Source organism: Perca fluviatilis, chromosome 5 (genome assembly GCF_010015445.1).
Source record: "Perca fluviatilis chromosome 5, GENO_Pfluv_1.0, whole genome shotgun sequence".
Lineage (NCBI taxonomy): Eukaryota > Metazoa > Chordata > Actinopteri > Perciformes > Percidae > Perca > Perca fluviatilis.
Window position 1 is genome coordinate 23,629,106 of NC_053116.1, and position 18,108 is coordinate 23,647,213.

The 18,108-nt window shown below is 38.8% G+C and overlaps 1 protein-coding gene across 1 annotated transcript; it reads right to left on the reverse strand.

Moving 5' to 3' along the window:
* Positions 1–335: 335 nt before the first annotated feature.
* Positions 336–11,293, reverse strand: perm1 (PPARGC1 and ESRR induced regulator, muscle 1). The gene is made up of 4 exons (XM_039801937.1): positions 10,906–11,293; positions 6,572–10,449; positions 1,536–1,652; positions 336–1,228 (listed from the first exon to the last, which is right to left on the reverse strand). Exons 2-4 carry the CDS (start codon positions 10,422–10,424, stop codon positions 1,077–1,079), a joined length of 4,122 nt encoding a protein of 1,373 aa, XP_039657871.1. The 5' UTR covers positions 10,425–10,449; positions 10,906–11,293; the 3' UTR covers positions 336–1,076.
* Between the last annotated feature and the right edge of the window lie 6,815 nt (positions 11,294–18,108).

Here is an 18,108-nt window from a genome sequence, read left to right on the forward strand (position 1 = left end):
TATATATACACACACACACATATATATATATACACACACACATATACATACATATACATATATATATATATATATATACATACACATATATACATATATACACACATATATACATATATACACATATATACATATATACACATATATACACATATACACATATATATACATATATACACATATACATATATATATATATATTCAAAAGTGAATAACTATGTTCTGTGAGAATACTGTAACCGCTTAATGGGTTGTGATCAACTACAGGCTTCTTTATATTTTATAGCTCAACTTTGCCATCTGTTGGAGAAAAATAAGAATGATTCTTAAAGAGGACAATATATCCTGTGAATACTCAGCAATAGTGTTTAATAAGCACATTGTTAATATTTATTATGTTAATTAATACCTTGAACTAATTGTTGGGTCTATACTGAAAATCATGTGTGGTAAATCATTTGAAAACCGCAGTTCTAGGTTCTTACATGAGCTTACGTCACCCTCTGGCGTTTGAAAAGTTTCATCTTCAGGTCTAAGTACTTTTTGGGAAAGCAAGAGACAGCACACATCTCAGAGATGCTGTTTACTGTAATTAAATTGAAAGACATCTCACAGAGCAACCCATATGACAAAATACTGTACAGTCATCTATTAAATCATCTATCATGAACATAAAATGCACTTCAAAAATTGTAAAACTGATACTGGCATAGAATACAGTTTACCAAATGAATTATACTTTTGTAATCGTGTTTTGTTAAACTGCCATTTTGGGAAACCGTAGTTTTGGATAAAAGCATCTGCTAAATGAATGGAAATAAACCATCCTAAACACAATCTCCCTTAAATGCACACATACTGAAACCTTATTTACAAATGTCTAAAGCTTTCTTTCTAACAAATACATGTCTGGTCTTGCCTTTGGTCATTTCATATGAATGCTTTCAGATGTTGAGGTCAAAATGTCAGCCAAATTAACTGGCAAGAAGCAAAGCAACTGCTATTAAAATTAAACCTTTTCCATGTCCATTCAATGAAGAGAATGCACGTACGTAATGCAGATATGCAACAGCACGTCAAATATTTGACAAATTCCTTAAAGGACTGAGGTCTGAAGAATCAGATGGGTCGGTGTAATTCAATTTCTTCTCACTGGCTGCTGCCTCCATCTTGACGTATTTACGCAGGTATCGGATGGCTGACAGAGCACTTACATTCGCCAGCAGAACTGCATGAGAATACAAATTAAAAACTCGTTACTCGCAAGACACAACATTGAATTTTTCTATTCCTATAAAGTTCACTTTTTCTTGAGGTTGATTTTATTTTAGTGCTGTGTTGATATTATCTCAATATTTACTGGACGTAATTTTACAGCCACAGAATAACATTAACAGTCAGTCTTTACAGTCTTTAAAAAGCTGAAATTAACTGATTTTGATATAAAATTCTGTCAGTCTGTCAGTCTTTAAAAAGCAACATTTGCAGTTGTTTTCATATTAAAGTACATTAATGCTACATATTAACACACATACCAGCCTTCCAGGTATCTCCAACTTGTGGGTTTGCAGTCTTCAGCACCCACGAAGCAAATGCAATACAAACCAGACACATGTCTGACTGTCTGAGAGGCAGGAGGGAGGCATCCAACCCTTCAAAGAAAGTGACAGAGTATTACAGAAAACATCTTGAATCATTAAGTGTGTCACATATAATGACAATAACCATCCACAGATGAGTCCAGTGAGAGATCAGGGGTATTATATTTGGCACCAACACACCAACAGCTGAGCACAAGCCCCAAATAACATGTTTAGACTTCCTGTTCTGTCACGGTGACACGGTCAAATCCCAGTATCTTCACAGATTACTGTTGTACTAATATATAAGGCTGCTTGATGCTACTGACATGTTAAATTATGACTTGAGTGGCCTTAAAGATAATCCTCACGGGCAATTGCTGAACATTAGGTGCTCTGTCAGTAGCATGCAAGTTATTAACTTACAGCTCAGTGGAAGTATAAGAAGAGGGATTTACATATACAGTACATAAAGACTCCTTAAGTTGAGGTATTTTCATTTTCTTTCACAGCCAAACAAACTAGAGCGCTCTACTGAGAGCTTAGAGAGGACACTCATTGAGTGAAGTCAAGTTATCACGTACAGCCACTCCTCTTGGTTTTCACCACTAGCCTACGTGCCTTCAGTCCAGTCAGTGTCCTCTGACAGCTGAGGTAATGCCTGAACTGTAACAGCTGACTGAGTGGATAACATATTGTACATTACAACTGTCTACGTGCGAGGAAAACACAAAGAGCTTAACGAAAAGAGGTTGAATAACACATTCAAAGAGGTTGAATGTGTTATTTAAAAAAAACATTCAATCTTATAAAATAAAAATGAAATTATAAGTTTGAAATTCTTTATTATAAAATAAAAAATAATTATTTTATAATTTTATTAAAAAAAATATTTTTAAATCGAGCAGTGAAATATGTACAGGTTTGATTAAAAAAAAGGTATATGCATTATATAATTAGAGCGAGGGCTATCTGTGTGATAGACCGGCAGCCTCCCTGGTTTCACAAAGATACTGTTCTGTTAGACTGGTCTATACTTAAACCAGTATTTACTTTGTTCTTAGAATAATCTAAATTAAATTCAGAGGTGTTTAACAATCGCTAATTTGAAGGCTACATTTACATTGCTACGTTTTGGTTTAAAAACAAATATCTTTTGCTACGTTTACACCTCGCACTCACTGGTGTTTCAGAGCCCCTAAACCAGAGAAATTTGAAAACACTTCTGACCCTGTTTTGGTTTGGAATCTGGGGGGTTGTGTTGCAGTCTCAAATTCGCAAATGGAGACCATTGGAAACACAGACACTGATGCCAACGTTTCGCCGCCTGATTGGTTCATGACGTCTCGTTCTCTGAGACTAAGCCACTAACGTTACCATGTCAACTACCAGCAACGGCGGAGTGTACATGCTGCCTCTTGTTTACCCCGGCACGTGCATGTATACCATGTATAGCCAGTATACGAGAATGTTGATTAGATACGCGGTTTGGGCGTGTTAGTTTAAACGGAGATTAGTTCTTCTACTGGAGCTAAAAACACTTGTGTGCACGGAAATCACTTTTGGCTCAAAACTCCACTTAGCACATAGCAATGTAAATGTAGCCTAAAAAGTTGAACTGAACTAAGAACTAAGTTTCCATGGTAAAAATCCACATCACCTGTTGATTACTGAATCAAAATAGTTTGTGGTTTGCTTACACGGTTTAAAAACATTTAAACATCGGATATTCCTTCACTTATAACTGCATAAAACATCATTCACATGATTCCAATACATCTTAATCTCTGCAACGTGTTGTTTAAGATTTGTGAAAATTATGAATTTAAAATAGCTCTGAAGTCTGACTATCTTTGTAAAATCAGACCCTGGGGGTCAGCACCTTTGTGTCTGCCTTATCTTGCCCAGTGCATACTGGGAAAGGCTTCATAAGGAATAGTGGGTACAAAGAATGGATGAATGCACAATTTAACAGAGACTTGGTCTGGTGATGGTAAATCAGCCATTTTTTGTGAACTGTGTCCAGTAGACTGCTTCTTCATTCAGTTCTGTCCTCTTCCCCCTGACATCCAGCCAAATGGCTCGGGGGGGCCTGTCCACCTTTTATCAATTTGAACCGGTTTCACTGTTTGGGTTGGGGGACATAGTTATGCATATGGAATCTACTACGTCCCCCCATGATGTTGTGCCCTCACATATTATAAAGGATACATTTCATATAATTGACCATATCATAAATTCCTGTTTAGCCACTGCCATTGTCCCTGCATGTTTTAAACATTAAACTGTTCAGCCACTCTTAAAGAATCATAACCTTGATGTCAAATGTTTAAACAACTTCCGGCACATCTCAAAACTGCCATTCATTAAAAAAATTATTGGAAAGAATTGTCCTGTTACAACTACAACCTTTTTTAGATACCAATGAGATCCTTGACCGATTTAAATCCAGGTTCAAAGCCTGGCACAGCACGGAAACAGCTCTGTTAAAAGTAACAAATAATTTGTTACTCTCTGCTGACTCTGAGGAAATGCCATCCTCAATTTACTAGATCTAAGTGCAGCCTTTGACACTGTGGACCATGACATCCTTTTGACACGTCTTGAACTGTAGGTTGGTATTACAGGTATAGCTTTAAATTGGTTTAAGTCATATCTCAGTTTCAGGACATTCTCAGTAGCATTAGGTCAGTTTTCCTCATCCACTGCCCCTGTCACCTATGGTGTCCCTCAAGGCTCCATCCTGGGTCCAGTTTCTTTTCTGCATGTACATACTCCCCCTGGGAAACATTATTAGAAAATAAAACATCTCCTGCCATTTCTACACGGACGACTCACAGCTGTATCTGCCGCTGAAATCTAGAGACTCCCTACAGCCACTCCTAAATTGTCTCGAAGACATTAAAAGGTGAGATGGCAAACAACTTCAGCTGAACTAAAATAATTATCTTCGGCCCCTCTAAGTCCAAAACTCACCAGTATGCTAGGTCACCTCACCCCATATGTAAAGTTACATGCAAAAAATCTTGGCATCATATTTAACTCCGTACTCTGTCTCGAACAACAAATCAGCTCTGTTGTTAAAAATAGTTACTATCAGTTAAGAACCACTTCAAAACTCAATCCAATTCAGCCTGGACTATTGCAATTCCCTTTATTTCAGCCTTCCCCAGTCTTCATTAAGTCGCCTACAGATGGTCCAAAATGCAGCTGCAAGGATGTTGACTGGTACTAAAAAAATTGAGCACATCACCTCCAGTGCGAGCCTCTATTCGCACATCGACCCATTGACTTTAGAATCCAGTTTAAGACCCTTTGATTGCCTTCAAGGCTCTCAGTGGTCAGGCACCATCTTATATCACAGATATTATTCAAAGGCACTCAAGGTCTCTAAAGCTGCTTACACATATAGCCGACGGCCGACCGTTGACAGAAAAGCCAGTCGAAATGATCAGTCTCCCTGTGTTGGTCCAAAAAGTGCCACAGAACACACCAAAAAGACGAGACGAGACGAGACGAGACGTAATACATCTCTAGAACAGCAGGCAGCGCTAATCTGTATTGTATTGTTGAAATGAAAACCGGCAGCTGATTGGACGAACGCGTCACATGGGTTTGTTTTCTCCAGAAAAAATTCAAAGCCAGACTGTCATGGCGGCCGCTCAGAATACGATCTCATATTGTACTAAAATAGTTCACTGAAACATGTTTCTGAAAACATTTTAAGCGAGAAATAGGCCATGCAGTTGCTGAATCTGTCTTCATTTCGGTTCAATAAAGGTCAGTTTAAAAGATTTTTGTCAGATTTTGAGAGACTCTAGTCACCTCATTCCGTTCGCCATTTCCGGGTGAGTCCCGACTGCCCTGCCGCCGAATGAACATGTCCGGTCGGCCAAAATGAACGGCGACAGCCCCCCAGACTGACGACGGCGCGGGACACACCGAACAGATTCGAGTCACTGACCTCGCCAGACTGTCCAACGGCCGATTATCTCCTTGGTGTGTCAGCACCTTTAGATCTGAGGACAAATCTCTCCTCTATGTCCCCCATCACAACTCAAACTACAAGGTGACAGAGCCTTTGCAGTTGCTGCTCCACGATTGTGGAACCAGCTGCCTTTAGATATCAGATGTGCTCCCTCAATTTCTGTTTTTAAATCTAGGCTAAAGACACATTTTTACTCTCTGGCCTGTTAAACACACTAATTGCTCATTCTGTTAGGTCTATAATTCTGTATTTCTAAATTGCTGCTTGTTACCGTTGGGATGCTTTTTTGTATGTGTGTTTTTTCTACTTTTTATTTTTACATTTCAATGTTTTTAATACAGCTCTTGGTACTTCTTTGTGCAGCACTTTGGTCAGCTTAAGCTGTGTTTAAATGTGCTCTAGAAATAAACTTTACTTACTTACTTACTTACAACCAGCATTTTGTTTCTTAACTGCTCATGAAGACAATGAAAAAGCATTGCACTATAAGAATATAGCAGAACCAGAGATATTGTCTTTATTATTACACACATTCTTCTGCTGCCTACAATGCTGAAAGTTTGGTCTTCAGTCCCAACCGACTCAAGTAATATCAAACAATTTATCAGATTTCATGCAGCTCTTTCTAGAAACACAAAAGCACAGGACTTTCACCCAGGAGAGCCGGGATCGCGTCCCGCGTGTGGCGTCTATCAACCAGTTTTTAAAAGATTATTTTTTGGGGCATTTTAGGCCTTTGTGTTTCTTTCCTATACCCAACTGTTTCTTGTTTTCCTAAGCATTCGTTTTTTTGTGTTACTAAAGCCTTTCCCAATGTTCTTTTCCTAAACCCAACCTTTTTTAATTGTTTTGCTTTACACACGTGTGACGTTGTTCTCTGTATACATCGTAGACATACACGTGGAAAGCTCAAAATGCGTTCAGATAAAACACCATTAGGCTTTAGGAAAGTGGCGTGTAGGTTTACGCAAAGTCATGATGCCATGTTGGAAATTGGACTTACTTGGATTTGAAACAGTCGTCTCTAAGTCCTCGTATCTGAAAGGCCGCTGTGCTATTTGTTTGTAGATCCTGTCCTCCAGGTGGTACAAAAGTGGATCAGGAAACATCACTTCTTGATTTCCCAGAGCATTTATAGGATGAACTGTCCTTACAAGGGATCTGCCACTTTGCCTCACAGGTCCATGAAACAGAGGGTTCTTTAGAGTCTGCTTCTGGACTGTAGATCCAGTCAAACTAATATTTCTGAAGGAGAGTGTGGTTTTCCAAAATAGTCTGAGGTCGCCATCTGTGAAGAAATTCTCATATATGTCTGTAGAACTCTGAGATGCGCTTGATGTACGGCTGAACCTGGTCACCACCCTCACAGGACTGCAGCTATCTTCTTCATCAGATTCAACAGAAGAATCATCAGAAGAAGAGGATGCAAAGAAGTGATCATAAGCCTCAGGGAACTGTAGATTTCTATTAGCTGAGCGAGAGTAGGAAAAGATAGGAACCTGCTTGTCTTTGGTCTGATCGTCTGCTTTGATGAGAGGGTAGAAGAAGCTTTCTGTATCAAACTCTGAGAAAAAATGATCATAAGTTTCAGGGACAGAATTTCCATCAGTGTAGCAGGTGGTTATGTTATCTCTTGCTGACTGGCTGGGAATTGATTGCTTTCCACCAAAGAGATACCGAAACATATCTGTGAGAGAGATTCTGTAATGGTCTGTTGAAAATGAAGCTAAAGAGTCCACGTCTTTGTCATGCTCAGGCATGTGTCCATCAGTAAAATACTCTACTTTTTGTATTTGTCCTTGGTCTAAGGTTTCTAAAGTTTGACCTTTCCTAGTGTATCTGAAAGATTCCAGGGCATGTAAATTGTGCACACTCACATTTTTTGAAATCTTTCTGAGGCACGTTTGAGCACCTCCAGGGAGGACCGGTTGAGAAATATCCCTAACAGATGTTGACATCATATTCTCAGGGTAAATATCAGCACCTAAACTGCTCCACATAGCACCTCTTGAATAGGAAGAATCAACTGACATAACGGAATCTGAACTTGATTCTACATAATTAGGATCGCTGGACATGTCTTCATTGGTTTGTTCAGACTTGGACTCATCCAGTTGAGTAAAAACACCTGAATCCGTCATAGAAAACATGTTGGTCTCCTCACTTTCCTGTAAAGGTGGGAGAAGGTTGGATGGAGCAGCTTTGCTGATCATTCGTAAACCCAGAATATCATTTATTGTCAGCTTCTCCATCTCATTCCAAAAAGAAGACATAGCGAAGACTGAATATTTTGAAACTGGTGCCTTTTCAGGTTCACATTCTTCTTTATATGCTGTAATGACATCTTCTGCTTTGACCACTAAATCACATTTTGAATCTGTTGTGTCATTTGACACAGGCTGGCTTTTGGATTCAGATGTGCCATCTCTTTCCTCATGTTTTGCCAGTATTAGTGACGTTTCTTCTGCTTGACTTATAGGGTCATTTTGATTGACAGATAAACAAGAACTTCCTGACATGTCTGAGAGTGACGAGGCAGATTCTGTGTCCAGAGTGCAGCAGGATGATACGGATGTAATATATGAAGCACTTGAGAGTAAGTCCTCAGACATGGGCGATTTGGTTTCTCTCTGACTTTTGCCCGTTAGATTAATTTCACCAGATAGAAAGGGATTCCCACTTTGAAAAGCCATTGTTTGTGACGCTGCTAATTCAGTTCTCTCATCTGTTGTGTTTTTCTTTGACAAAACATCAAACTTGGATAATGTGTGAAGCACCAGAGGATGTTCTATTTGCTCTGCTGTAATATTTATATCTAAACTGGAAGGACTTTTAACCAGACAGTGTTTATCAGGCAATGCATTGCTGGTATGTAATGTTAATTTAGCACAGCCCACTTGACTGGAAATCTCCTCCATGAATGGACAGGCTCTAGTTTTGAATTGCTTGGGTTGAGTATCAGAACTGCTTGCAGACAGAGGAAAATTAGTCTTTTCCAGTGGAGACCTATATTGGTCCCTGTCTTGACAGTCAATTTCCAGCTGTTGTTGGGGCTCAGCCTCTCTTTGACACGGTGTGTGGTTGTCTCTGCCACAATTTCCAGCCTCTACAGCCAGGACCGACTTAGCAGGGGATAGTTTGTCATTTTGGCTGACTTCCATTGCGGGATCATTTGAATCTGCACTTGGTAAAATACTTATTGATTTGACCTCTGCTGTAAAAGATTCTGGATTTTGATCATTTTTGCAACAAATGATAGAATGATTAAGACTTGATGATTGGAGACTCCCTGAATGAGTGTCCTTTCTTCCGCAGTTTGCCATTTCTGTGGCCAGGTCTGATTGATCAATTACAGCATCAGTAATTGAAACTGGCAACCCAGTGGATTCTTCTACATGTAATTTGCTGCATGGCTGTAAATTTGTTGCCACAATATCACTATTGTTTGGCGCCGACATTGCGCTGTTATCAGTGCGACTCAGCGGGGTTACTGACCCATCATTAGTTGCATTATTTTCAGCCGAGCCTGTTGCTTTACACCTTCCCTTTCTGACTATGCTCTCTGGTAAATATTTGTATTGACTCTCACTTGGAGGACTGTAGTGAGAAAGATAATTTACTTTGATCTCCTTAGCAGATATCTTCACTGGGAGATTGCTGGTCGCTGAATATGTAGTTAAAGAGGACATACATTTTTGTTGTTGTTCGTTTAAATAGGATACATTAATATCCTCAAAAAAACACAGACCAGTTCCTCCTCTCCATGCATATTGTTCTTCCTCGGAGTCACTCTGCTTGACTAAAACCTGCCTCTCATGCACACTCTCAGCTGGCTCAAAACTGAGTCGTCTCTTCTTCCTTCTCTTTCTTTTGATACAGGCAGTTGGAGATGATTCTTGGCTCACTGTTTTGTTTGTGCAGGTTGAGTCTGATTGTAATAGATCAGGGTTTTGATCTTCCTTTATTTTAACATGCGTCACCATTTCTGGATTACACAGTGAATCTGTGCTAACATTTTTACACTGCTTAACATAATCCAGAGGTGTGCACATTTCCACCTTCATCACTTTGCCAGTGTGAGGTGTTGTTTCTGAGCCAACAAACCCCTCCAGTGAGTCTTGAGACTGACTGAACGGTGTTGTTTCATTTACTCTGGTTTCTGTGCAGGCTTCCTCTCTGATAAAAAACCTTGTTTCAGGGTAAGCTAATGTATTAGTCTTGAGCACTAAGTTACTGGCTGCAGGTTCAGGGGAAATGTTGGAACCAGGCAGGTTTTTTTTCATTGTGTTTATGTTGCTGATGGTGTCGACAGGCTCCGCGGTCTCTTTGCCAACTGCTGTTTCACCGCTGGCAGGCAGAAAGTTTAATTTGGGGATGTTCTTTGGCAAAGAACTGCTGCTGGCTTGTTGCCCATCACTACACGGCTCCTCCTCCAGTATTACCTCTCTGTTTTTTCCATTTCTCACTTGGCTTGGCTCAGTAAGCCTCTCCGCCTCTGTAAGATCTTTCAGCGTTTCAAAGAATATATTGACAGACTGCAGGTGTATATCCTCCTCACTGCCCGAGAGCACGCTCTCCATTCCACCTACGACGTGTTTGCTGCAGTAACACTCCACAGGAGAGCCCTCACAGTCTGGGGGGCCATCGATGGGGCGGTCAGCCTCTGAAAAGCCTGCTGTTAGGTCGGCTTTCTTAACCCTCTTAGCGCGAATGGACCTTGTATCATCAATGTCACTCATCCCCGAATCATCCACAACTGCTAATGAAGGAGGAAGCAGGTTACACTCCTCACACTCCGCAAAGAAGCACTCCCAGTCACGGTCACAGATCTCCACACTGAATTCAAAGTCTTCCATTTTGACTTAGAGGATGCAATATAACCTGGAATATCAATCAAAAGAGCAATATTTCAAAAGTAATCACTGGTAAAAATATTTGCATCTCTTTCAGGTAATTTTAGCTTCATAAATTTAAAGCTCTTTTCAGAATAAACGCTAAAGAAACATATTGTAAGCATGAATACCAACAACCTAAGATGCCACAAGATAACTAAATTCAACAGACTAATACATCTACATGTATTTCTGCAATTAAGAAAAAACAAGCATGCAGATTTTATATTATTTATATAGTTAAATAATACAACAACAAGTTATTATATTTCTAGCAATATGATCTAATCTAATCTGATAATAGAAATATATTTAGGGCAGCAACAGAAAACTAGCCAATAAACTGAAAATAGAATTTGTTAAATAGAATTTAAATATCTAGAAGTATAGCAACTAGCAAGTATTTTCTCTGTACGTCTGTCTGCCTATGTACTTTTTTTCTTACCTGTCCTGCTTCAGCTTTGACCCTGGTCTACAGGAGATGAAGGTCTAGGAAGTCTGCCGTCTCAGCAGCACTATGTTGCGTGTCCTCTGGTGAGCCCCATGATTTGATAAATATAGAGCACCACTTCTGATCACGTAGTAGACGTAACGTTCTAACAGCAGCCATCTCCAACAGAGGCATAAAGTTTCAGAACTTTAAATAGACTCTCCACTAGGAAACTGCTTAACTGGATACTTTGGATATTTTGGATGTTACTATTGTTTGATTTGGTACATACGTATAGCTGAAATCTGTAATACAACTGATCTAGGTGATATTTGTTTTAGGTCTTTCTTTTTATTAATTCTATATCTGCTGGTTCCAACAACAGTCAGGTCCTCAGCAGATATAAGGGTCATGTGAAGTGTGTGTCAGTCAGCTGATACCTCACTGCTATGATGTCATGGGGTGACAGGGGATCTGAATGTTTCGCTGCAGGAGGCCAGAACGATCAGGGAATGAGACTGGAGCTGCATCGAGCGAGGCTCATGTGACTGACCTTAACCTAAATGACAGAAATACAGACATTTTTTAATGAAATCATTAACATAATTTGAGAAAAACAAAAATAGTTCTACTTTCATAAAACTCTCATAATGGATTTATAAGTTGTAATTAATGGCTTCATTAATTGTTAAATTCCCCTTTAGTCCAAAATAATTTTTTTTTAAATCCTCACTTTACTTTGAGATTTGACGGTCATTGTGCAAAATGATGTAGGAGTCTGACACTAGAAGACTGTTTTCACATTCATCTGCTGAAGGGGGAAGGTTGCTCTGTGCTCATCTAAAATGTCTGACATTTTTAAGAGTTTAACACGTGTATGTACGAGAATCATTTTGTGACAATAAGTTTGGAAGTGTAATGTTGAAACTTGTCAAGCTGTTAAAGGAGAACTCCGTGCTATTTTTACGTTAATCTTGATCGCTATAAATTTAAAGAGTACGGTCAATAGCGCGAAAAAACAAAAACAGAATCGGTCCTAGCAAACTGGAGTTGCTGCAGCTAATGCCCATAGCTCCCAGTTAGCTAAAACAGCAGTTTTGGGGGCATAATCTAAAGAGTGCCTTTGTGCCTCTTAACAGACACTAAATGCAATTATAATGTCTGTGCACATATAACCTAGCTAGCAGGTGAAGAACACAAACAACGAAATCACCAACTAACAATGAACGGACAACATAAGTTATACAACTTACAGTTGTCAAGATCGCATTATGGTTCTTCCATAACATTGCACTTTAGATGTGTGGATTTCCCACACCAGGAGTAATTTATATAGTTCTATTTTATAGCGATCGATTATCAGTTCAAAAAATGTTCTATATAAAATGTTCTAATAAAGAAAAGATAGAAAATAAATATTTGTGTGTGCTGTAAAGTGGTTAGAAAAAATTAAATCGGAATCAGCTAAAATCGGCATTGGCAGGTCAAACTCAATGAAAAATCGCAATCGGCCTAGAAAATCTAATCGGTGCATCTCTAATATACACCACTCAAATGTATTCCCCAATCTGGCAAACCAAACATTTTTCTTCTTAATGCATTAATACTATTATACTAAAATACTAAAATTTTACTCTCCAAGCTATTAGTTCAGCCTCTAAACCCTTTTTAAAATATGCCAGCAACCAAAGGTAATGTATAACAGAATATTTCAAGCTTAAAAGCCTTTTAGAGTATGAACTTCTACGATCAAAGGTTCCGTGTTCTTTTTTAACTATCCTATGCGTTCCTGCAGTTTTTGACTTCTTGTCTTGCTATATTTGTGATTTTTTCCTCCTGTGCTTGATTTGAATTTGATAGATGAACTTTGAAGTGGATCTATCTTCCTAATATGCACATTTTACTTTGTGATTACAATTCAACTTTAAATGTACAAATTAACATTCTGGTTTGCATTAGGAGACACTTAAACTCTTGGGTAGCTAAAATTATGGCACAGATGTCCAGCTGAAACTAGGGCTTATTTTCTGCTTGAATGTGAAATCAATCATTAGGGAGGGCGGCTTATCTGAGGAGGGTTTGAGCCTTTGTTTACAGCTATCAGTAAGACTTAATAAGGACAATGTGATTACAGGGTCATCCTTGATTTTTAAAATGTCACTGACACTAAAAGATACAAAGATAACCTATCAGTCCTGATCTCATTATCAACTGTTAAACTATACTTAACAGATGCCTAATGTGCCTTAATTGCAGTTGAATGTATGGATTATCGATGATGGGGTCTTATTGGTAATTTAGAACAAACTATACCTCACATCGCTCTTTACATCGCTCGTACATTTTGTAGATTCTTCACAATAAAAGTCTCAATTTTGCAGCATGTCAAGCTATTGGTATCGCAGAAATTAAATGATTAAATTTGGGAAATTCTTGCATTTGTAAAGACACACCCATATTTGCCTTTACATTGTCACTCTACATTTGCATCTCACACTTTCACAGGCTGCTAATTTTCATCACTATAGATATGAGAAAACAGACCTAATTAGCCAAACCACAGCCTGGGCCAATGTGCCCAAGAGGGCTCTCTCAATTCATTAGCTATGATAAAGGGAGACAAGCCAAGGCCTGCGTGGCTACTGCACCTGGGGCAGCGGGCCGTTTTGAGTGGGATTCTGTTTCCATCAACAGGATTAAGCTCTTATGAGTCAGTTCTTGGAGTTAAGATTGGAATCTGTTTGGGCTATTTCACGGTGGCTAAAGCAACAGAATTTCACCCTAATTGTTTACCATGTCAGCCCCGGCAATTCAGCGTCAATTAAACAAAGCCCAGTTAACAGACACATTCAGCACCAGCTCAGTGACATGATGTTTAAACAGAGGGGAGTTTGTGTTTGGTCTCGTTACCAAGCATCCTTGGTTGGTGGCATCTTATGTGTCAAACAGGGGTGCAAAGTCTTAATTATGGCAAAGTAAAGGGTAGAAAAACAACAGAAAACAGAAGACAAAGATTCCTTTTTTGGATCTTTGTGGAGTGTTTAAAAGGCATTCAGCCTTTTTAGCAATTTACAAATGCCACACATTTGATTTAGCCTCTCTAGGGCTTAACTGCTTGAAGAGTTAGAAAAGAGTTAAAAACAATGGGAGACAATGGGAGGAAATCAATTCTATTACACAACATCAAAGTGTAAAAGAGTGAACTAATGATTAAAAACTAGACTGAGTTTAACAATATATTAGTAATCACACTCCATCTTAGTTAGTATTGTTTGAGAAGTAGAGTTAACAGGATGTGACACAGCTTCTGCAATGTCTCTTTTTCAGTGAAAATGAGCTGCAGTATCAGAGACTAAATGGTGGGACATGGAAGGAGAAAAGTGTGTTCATCACATGGAAATATAATTAAAAAAAAAAAAAAAATTGCATTTCAACATTTAAAAATGGGGAAATTAAAGCTATAGTGCGTAGTTTCTGTCGCCCCCATGGGGAATTCTGAGTAATGACAACAACACTATTGAGGCATCCACATGATGCATGCCTTGGTGATCGCACCCCCATCCCTCCTCCACACAGTTGCTAACACAAAGGAATAAAAAAAAACATGATGGACTCTTCAGAAGAGGTAATTGTCTTGTAGTGGTTGTATCTTTGTCTCCAAAGCGGAACCAAACAGATGTTCATTAATATAAAAAAGTTGCGCACTATAACTTTAAGCTCTTAATTTCCCTTCTTTGAATATGATAAATGAATCCCTGCACATTAGCCTACTAAACCAATAATTTGCAATCTGATCATAAGGTTGGTGATCTATGACATACATAAATGTGGCAATCGACTGTTTCACAATACCAGGAACTAGTCTAGTCCCACATTTAAAATAGTCGCACCTGTGGCCTACTGGTTTATCCTAACAATGAATCAACTATGCGCCTGCAGGCACTCAGGAGGATTATGCATCGTGACAATGGTGAGATCAGGCGCACTAACAAAACGTTAATGCCTCACCTCAAACCCGGCAACACAGCAGTATCAGTGCTCGAGCTGTTTGAGGGTCATGATGTCAACATCCACCAAGTCGACCCTGCAGAATTTAGACTGCACCTCCTGGCTACTGTAACATGACTAGTGCGCCCTTTTTAAAATAAAAAATAACCCAGGTCGGTTCATTCTTCCTGATCACTGACACAGGCCTCGTTACAGCGCTGTTAACGTTAATGGAGGGCATGAGCCTGGTTGCAATGTAAGAAACTGCCTTGTGTCATATAACACTATGTTGCATAACATTTGACTAGGAACAGCAAACACGTTATACATATGCTTAGGGTCGCTACTGTCTGGAAAAATTAAAAGAAAATTTAACTCACTGAGTTGTTACTGTGATTGTTCCCCGTGGGACGACCTCAATAACTCCGATGCAGGAGTGCAGTATCTCCTGTCAAACACAAGATGGCGACCACCGCCAACCTAACCGAGTATCTATGCCTAGTATGCCACTTAAAGCTCCACTAGTGTCCTTAAACATATTTAAAATGTAATTAAATTAGGTCTGTCACTTCCGGAAGAAGTTATATAACATGGTAAAATACGCAATCAGAAAGAGAAATCATGTAATTTAAACGTTATTCACGCCATCAGTGTGGAGTATCATTTGTGCATTAGGCTAATATGTTGCACCCAGTCAAGGTGGAGCTAATTTTACCGACTTCATATAAAATAAGTTTTTTTACTCTTTTGCAATGCATCATATTTTATAAGCTCATCAAAGTTTTTTTAGGTAAAATCTTAAATCCACTCGAAGCCATGATGTAAAGACACACGTGTTTTCACTACTTTGTCTGATTAGACTTAGGCTATTTTAATTAATTTGTGAAAGAGTGCAGACTGTGTATGCTTGACTCCCCTGATAATTTACCTTTATCAATTTTACCAGTGCATGCACTTTAGTGAGCTTGATTAATTCTACTATAGTTCCACCCAGCTTTGACCTGATCGGCCAAAGACACCAGTGGTGTGCAGGGCTTTCAATCTACAAAGTAACTAGGCATATTAGCCTTTGTGTAACAGTCAGATAAATTAAGTGGAGTGAAAATTATAGTAGAAAGTTATATGTAGCATAAAATGGTAGTGAGTAAAGTCAGTTGCCTATCTAAAAATTGTATCTACTCAAGTGCAGTACTTACATAAGTAGCTACATTTCACTGCTGTAAATAGGTGAACCTAGGCTTCATTTTCTGCAGTGTGTGAATCAAATGCACACGGAGGAATGCATGTATTCCTCAATTTAAAGAGGACCCCAAAAATCATAATTCATTGTACAATTTTTTGTGCATATAAATAAAAAAAAAGAAAACTTTTTTGGCAAATCACAGCCCAATACTTTTCAACAACCTACTCATTTCTACAGTTTAAGGCCGGCCATGTAATGTTATAGGCTATAATGTAATGTATATACTGTTTTAAAATGTAGTAATGCCATTAGTGCCAAAATCAAATGACTCACAACAATATAGCTGGATCATTTCATTGACATACAGCTTTTGTGTCTGCTCCAGTTCAATCTCTATGCAGCAATGAGCCAACACCGCACTTAACTTCTTGGTAGATTTCCTGGTATATGTTCAGGAATAAAGACCATGTATGTGCATTAAATTACACATGTAAACTGAAATGATAAAAAATATTTTCCTAAAATCCTGATGCTGTGTGTTCGTCTATAATCTTTCTTATCATTTTTGATAGGAAACTAGCCACACTTGCTCAGGAGCTATAAGGTATATTAAAACTTACAGGTGCACAGAAGTATTCTTTCTTTAGTCATCTTTAGCTGCATTCACAAATCCAATTCTTGAGTCTATTGGCTCTATCTCAATTGCTTCCTTCCAACTCACTATTATGCATACAACAACCACAACATTATATATTAGCTGGTTAGCAGGCCTCATCAGCTGGGTTAATTAGTGAAAGACAGCCAACACTATTCACTTCATCTGTTTTGAACAACTTTTGATACTATAGTGACAATATTATTATTTGAATCAAAGTTAAGTCCAACATGCATTAGCTCTTATCAGTTATTCATCACCCTTCCTTTGCCCCTGACCTCTTCCTGATTATGAAGCTCTGACATCTGCACAACTGACATGAACTATTCGTAACAGATGTATGAAAGAATCCCTCATCTTTTCAAACAGGACATAATCATCATCTTGCAAACAGACTAAATTATCTTTCAGAAAAGAAATTTGAAGACCTGAACCTTTCCATATGTGATAATCATTTGCCATATTTATCTATTATTTTCTCTGCTCCTGCAACAATTCTACCACAGGGTTTGTAAAAAATGTCATCCAGTCTAAATAAAAAAAGTTTCAAAGTAGCTTTAAGCCTCCTACTTAGCATGTTCATTTATGTTTTCATGGCTACCACTGGGCTTATTTCCAGTTTCATTCAGTGAGGCTTGAATTGAATGAAAAGTTGTTGTTTCTTTCTGGCAGGTTTGTGTCCACTTTCCTTGGATACCAAATAATACCCTTTCTTCCTTGTCTCTGCTTTTCTGCAGACAGACTCCTATGAAACTGTTTACTCTGGGTTAACCATACGGCGAGCCATGTGAGGAATCATTCTTCTCTCGGTGGACTCGATGGGTTAATAAGTTATCTAAGGACAAAGAGCTGACAAGCTCACCACCACAAACCAAGCGATGGCCTTCCTTCCTTTGGCCCGGGTCACCGGGGGTTATCAGTGACAGGGAAACAATAGGAAGTGGTTAGGGGAAACAGAGCTGTCAGTCCATCGCTTTCATCACACGTGATACACTCAGGGTCCTGTGATGTCACAACTTTTACCAGCGTGTCACATAGCATGAAACAGCCCTTTGACCTCCCATCTATTATTACTACTGCTCACTGTCTGAGGCTGACAACAACTATGGCCTGACGCGACCTGTGCATAGCGCATGACCCACCAATAGATGTTAAAAACTACTGGAAGTGACAGCATACTTGTTGCTTGCAAAATTATGACTATGCAAATATTTGCAGAGCTAGTACACAAGTCAAGAAGGTGCAAAAACTAAAGTAAATGAAAAGAAAATCAAAGCATCAGCACACGTACATCCATTTATTTTCATGTTTGACAGTTTGGATCATGATTATCAGTTCTTACAGTATTTTAACTTAAGTGCAAACAGCAGCGGTGAAAAGTAACTAAGTACAT

Coding starts and splice junctions, on each gene's coding strand:
- perm1 (XM_039801937.1), bottom strand. CDS start 10,424: ATGGAAGACTTTGAATTCAGTGTGGAGATCTGTGACCGTGACTGGGAG. Junction 1,653..6,571: donor GACGACTGTTTCAAATCCAA/GTAAGTCCAATT, acceptor CTTTCTTTGAAG/GGTTGGATGCCTCCCTCCTG. Junction 1,229..1,535: donor TGGAGATACCTGGAAGGCTG/GTATGTGTGTTA, acceptor ATTCTCATGCAG/TTCTGCTGGCGAATGTAAGT.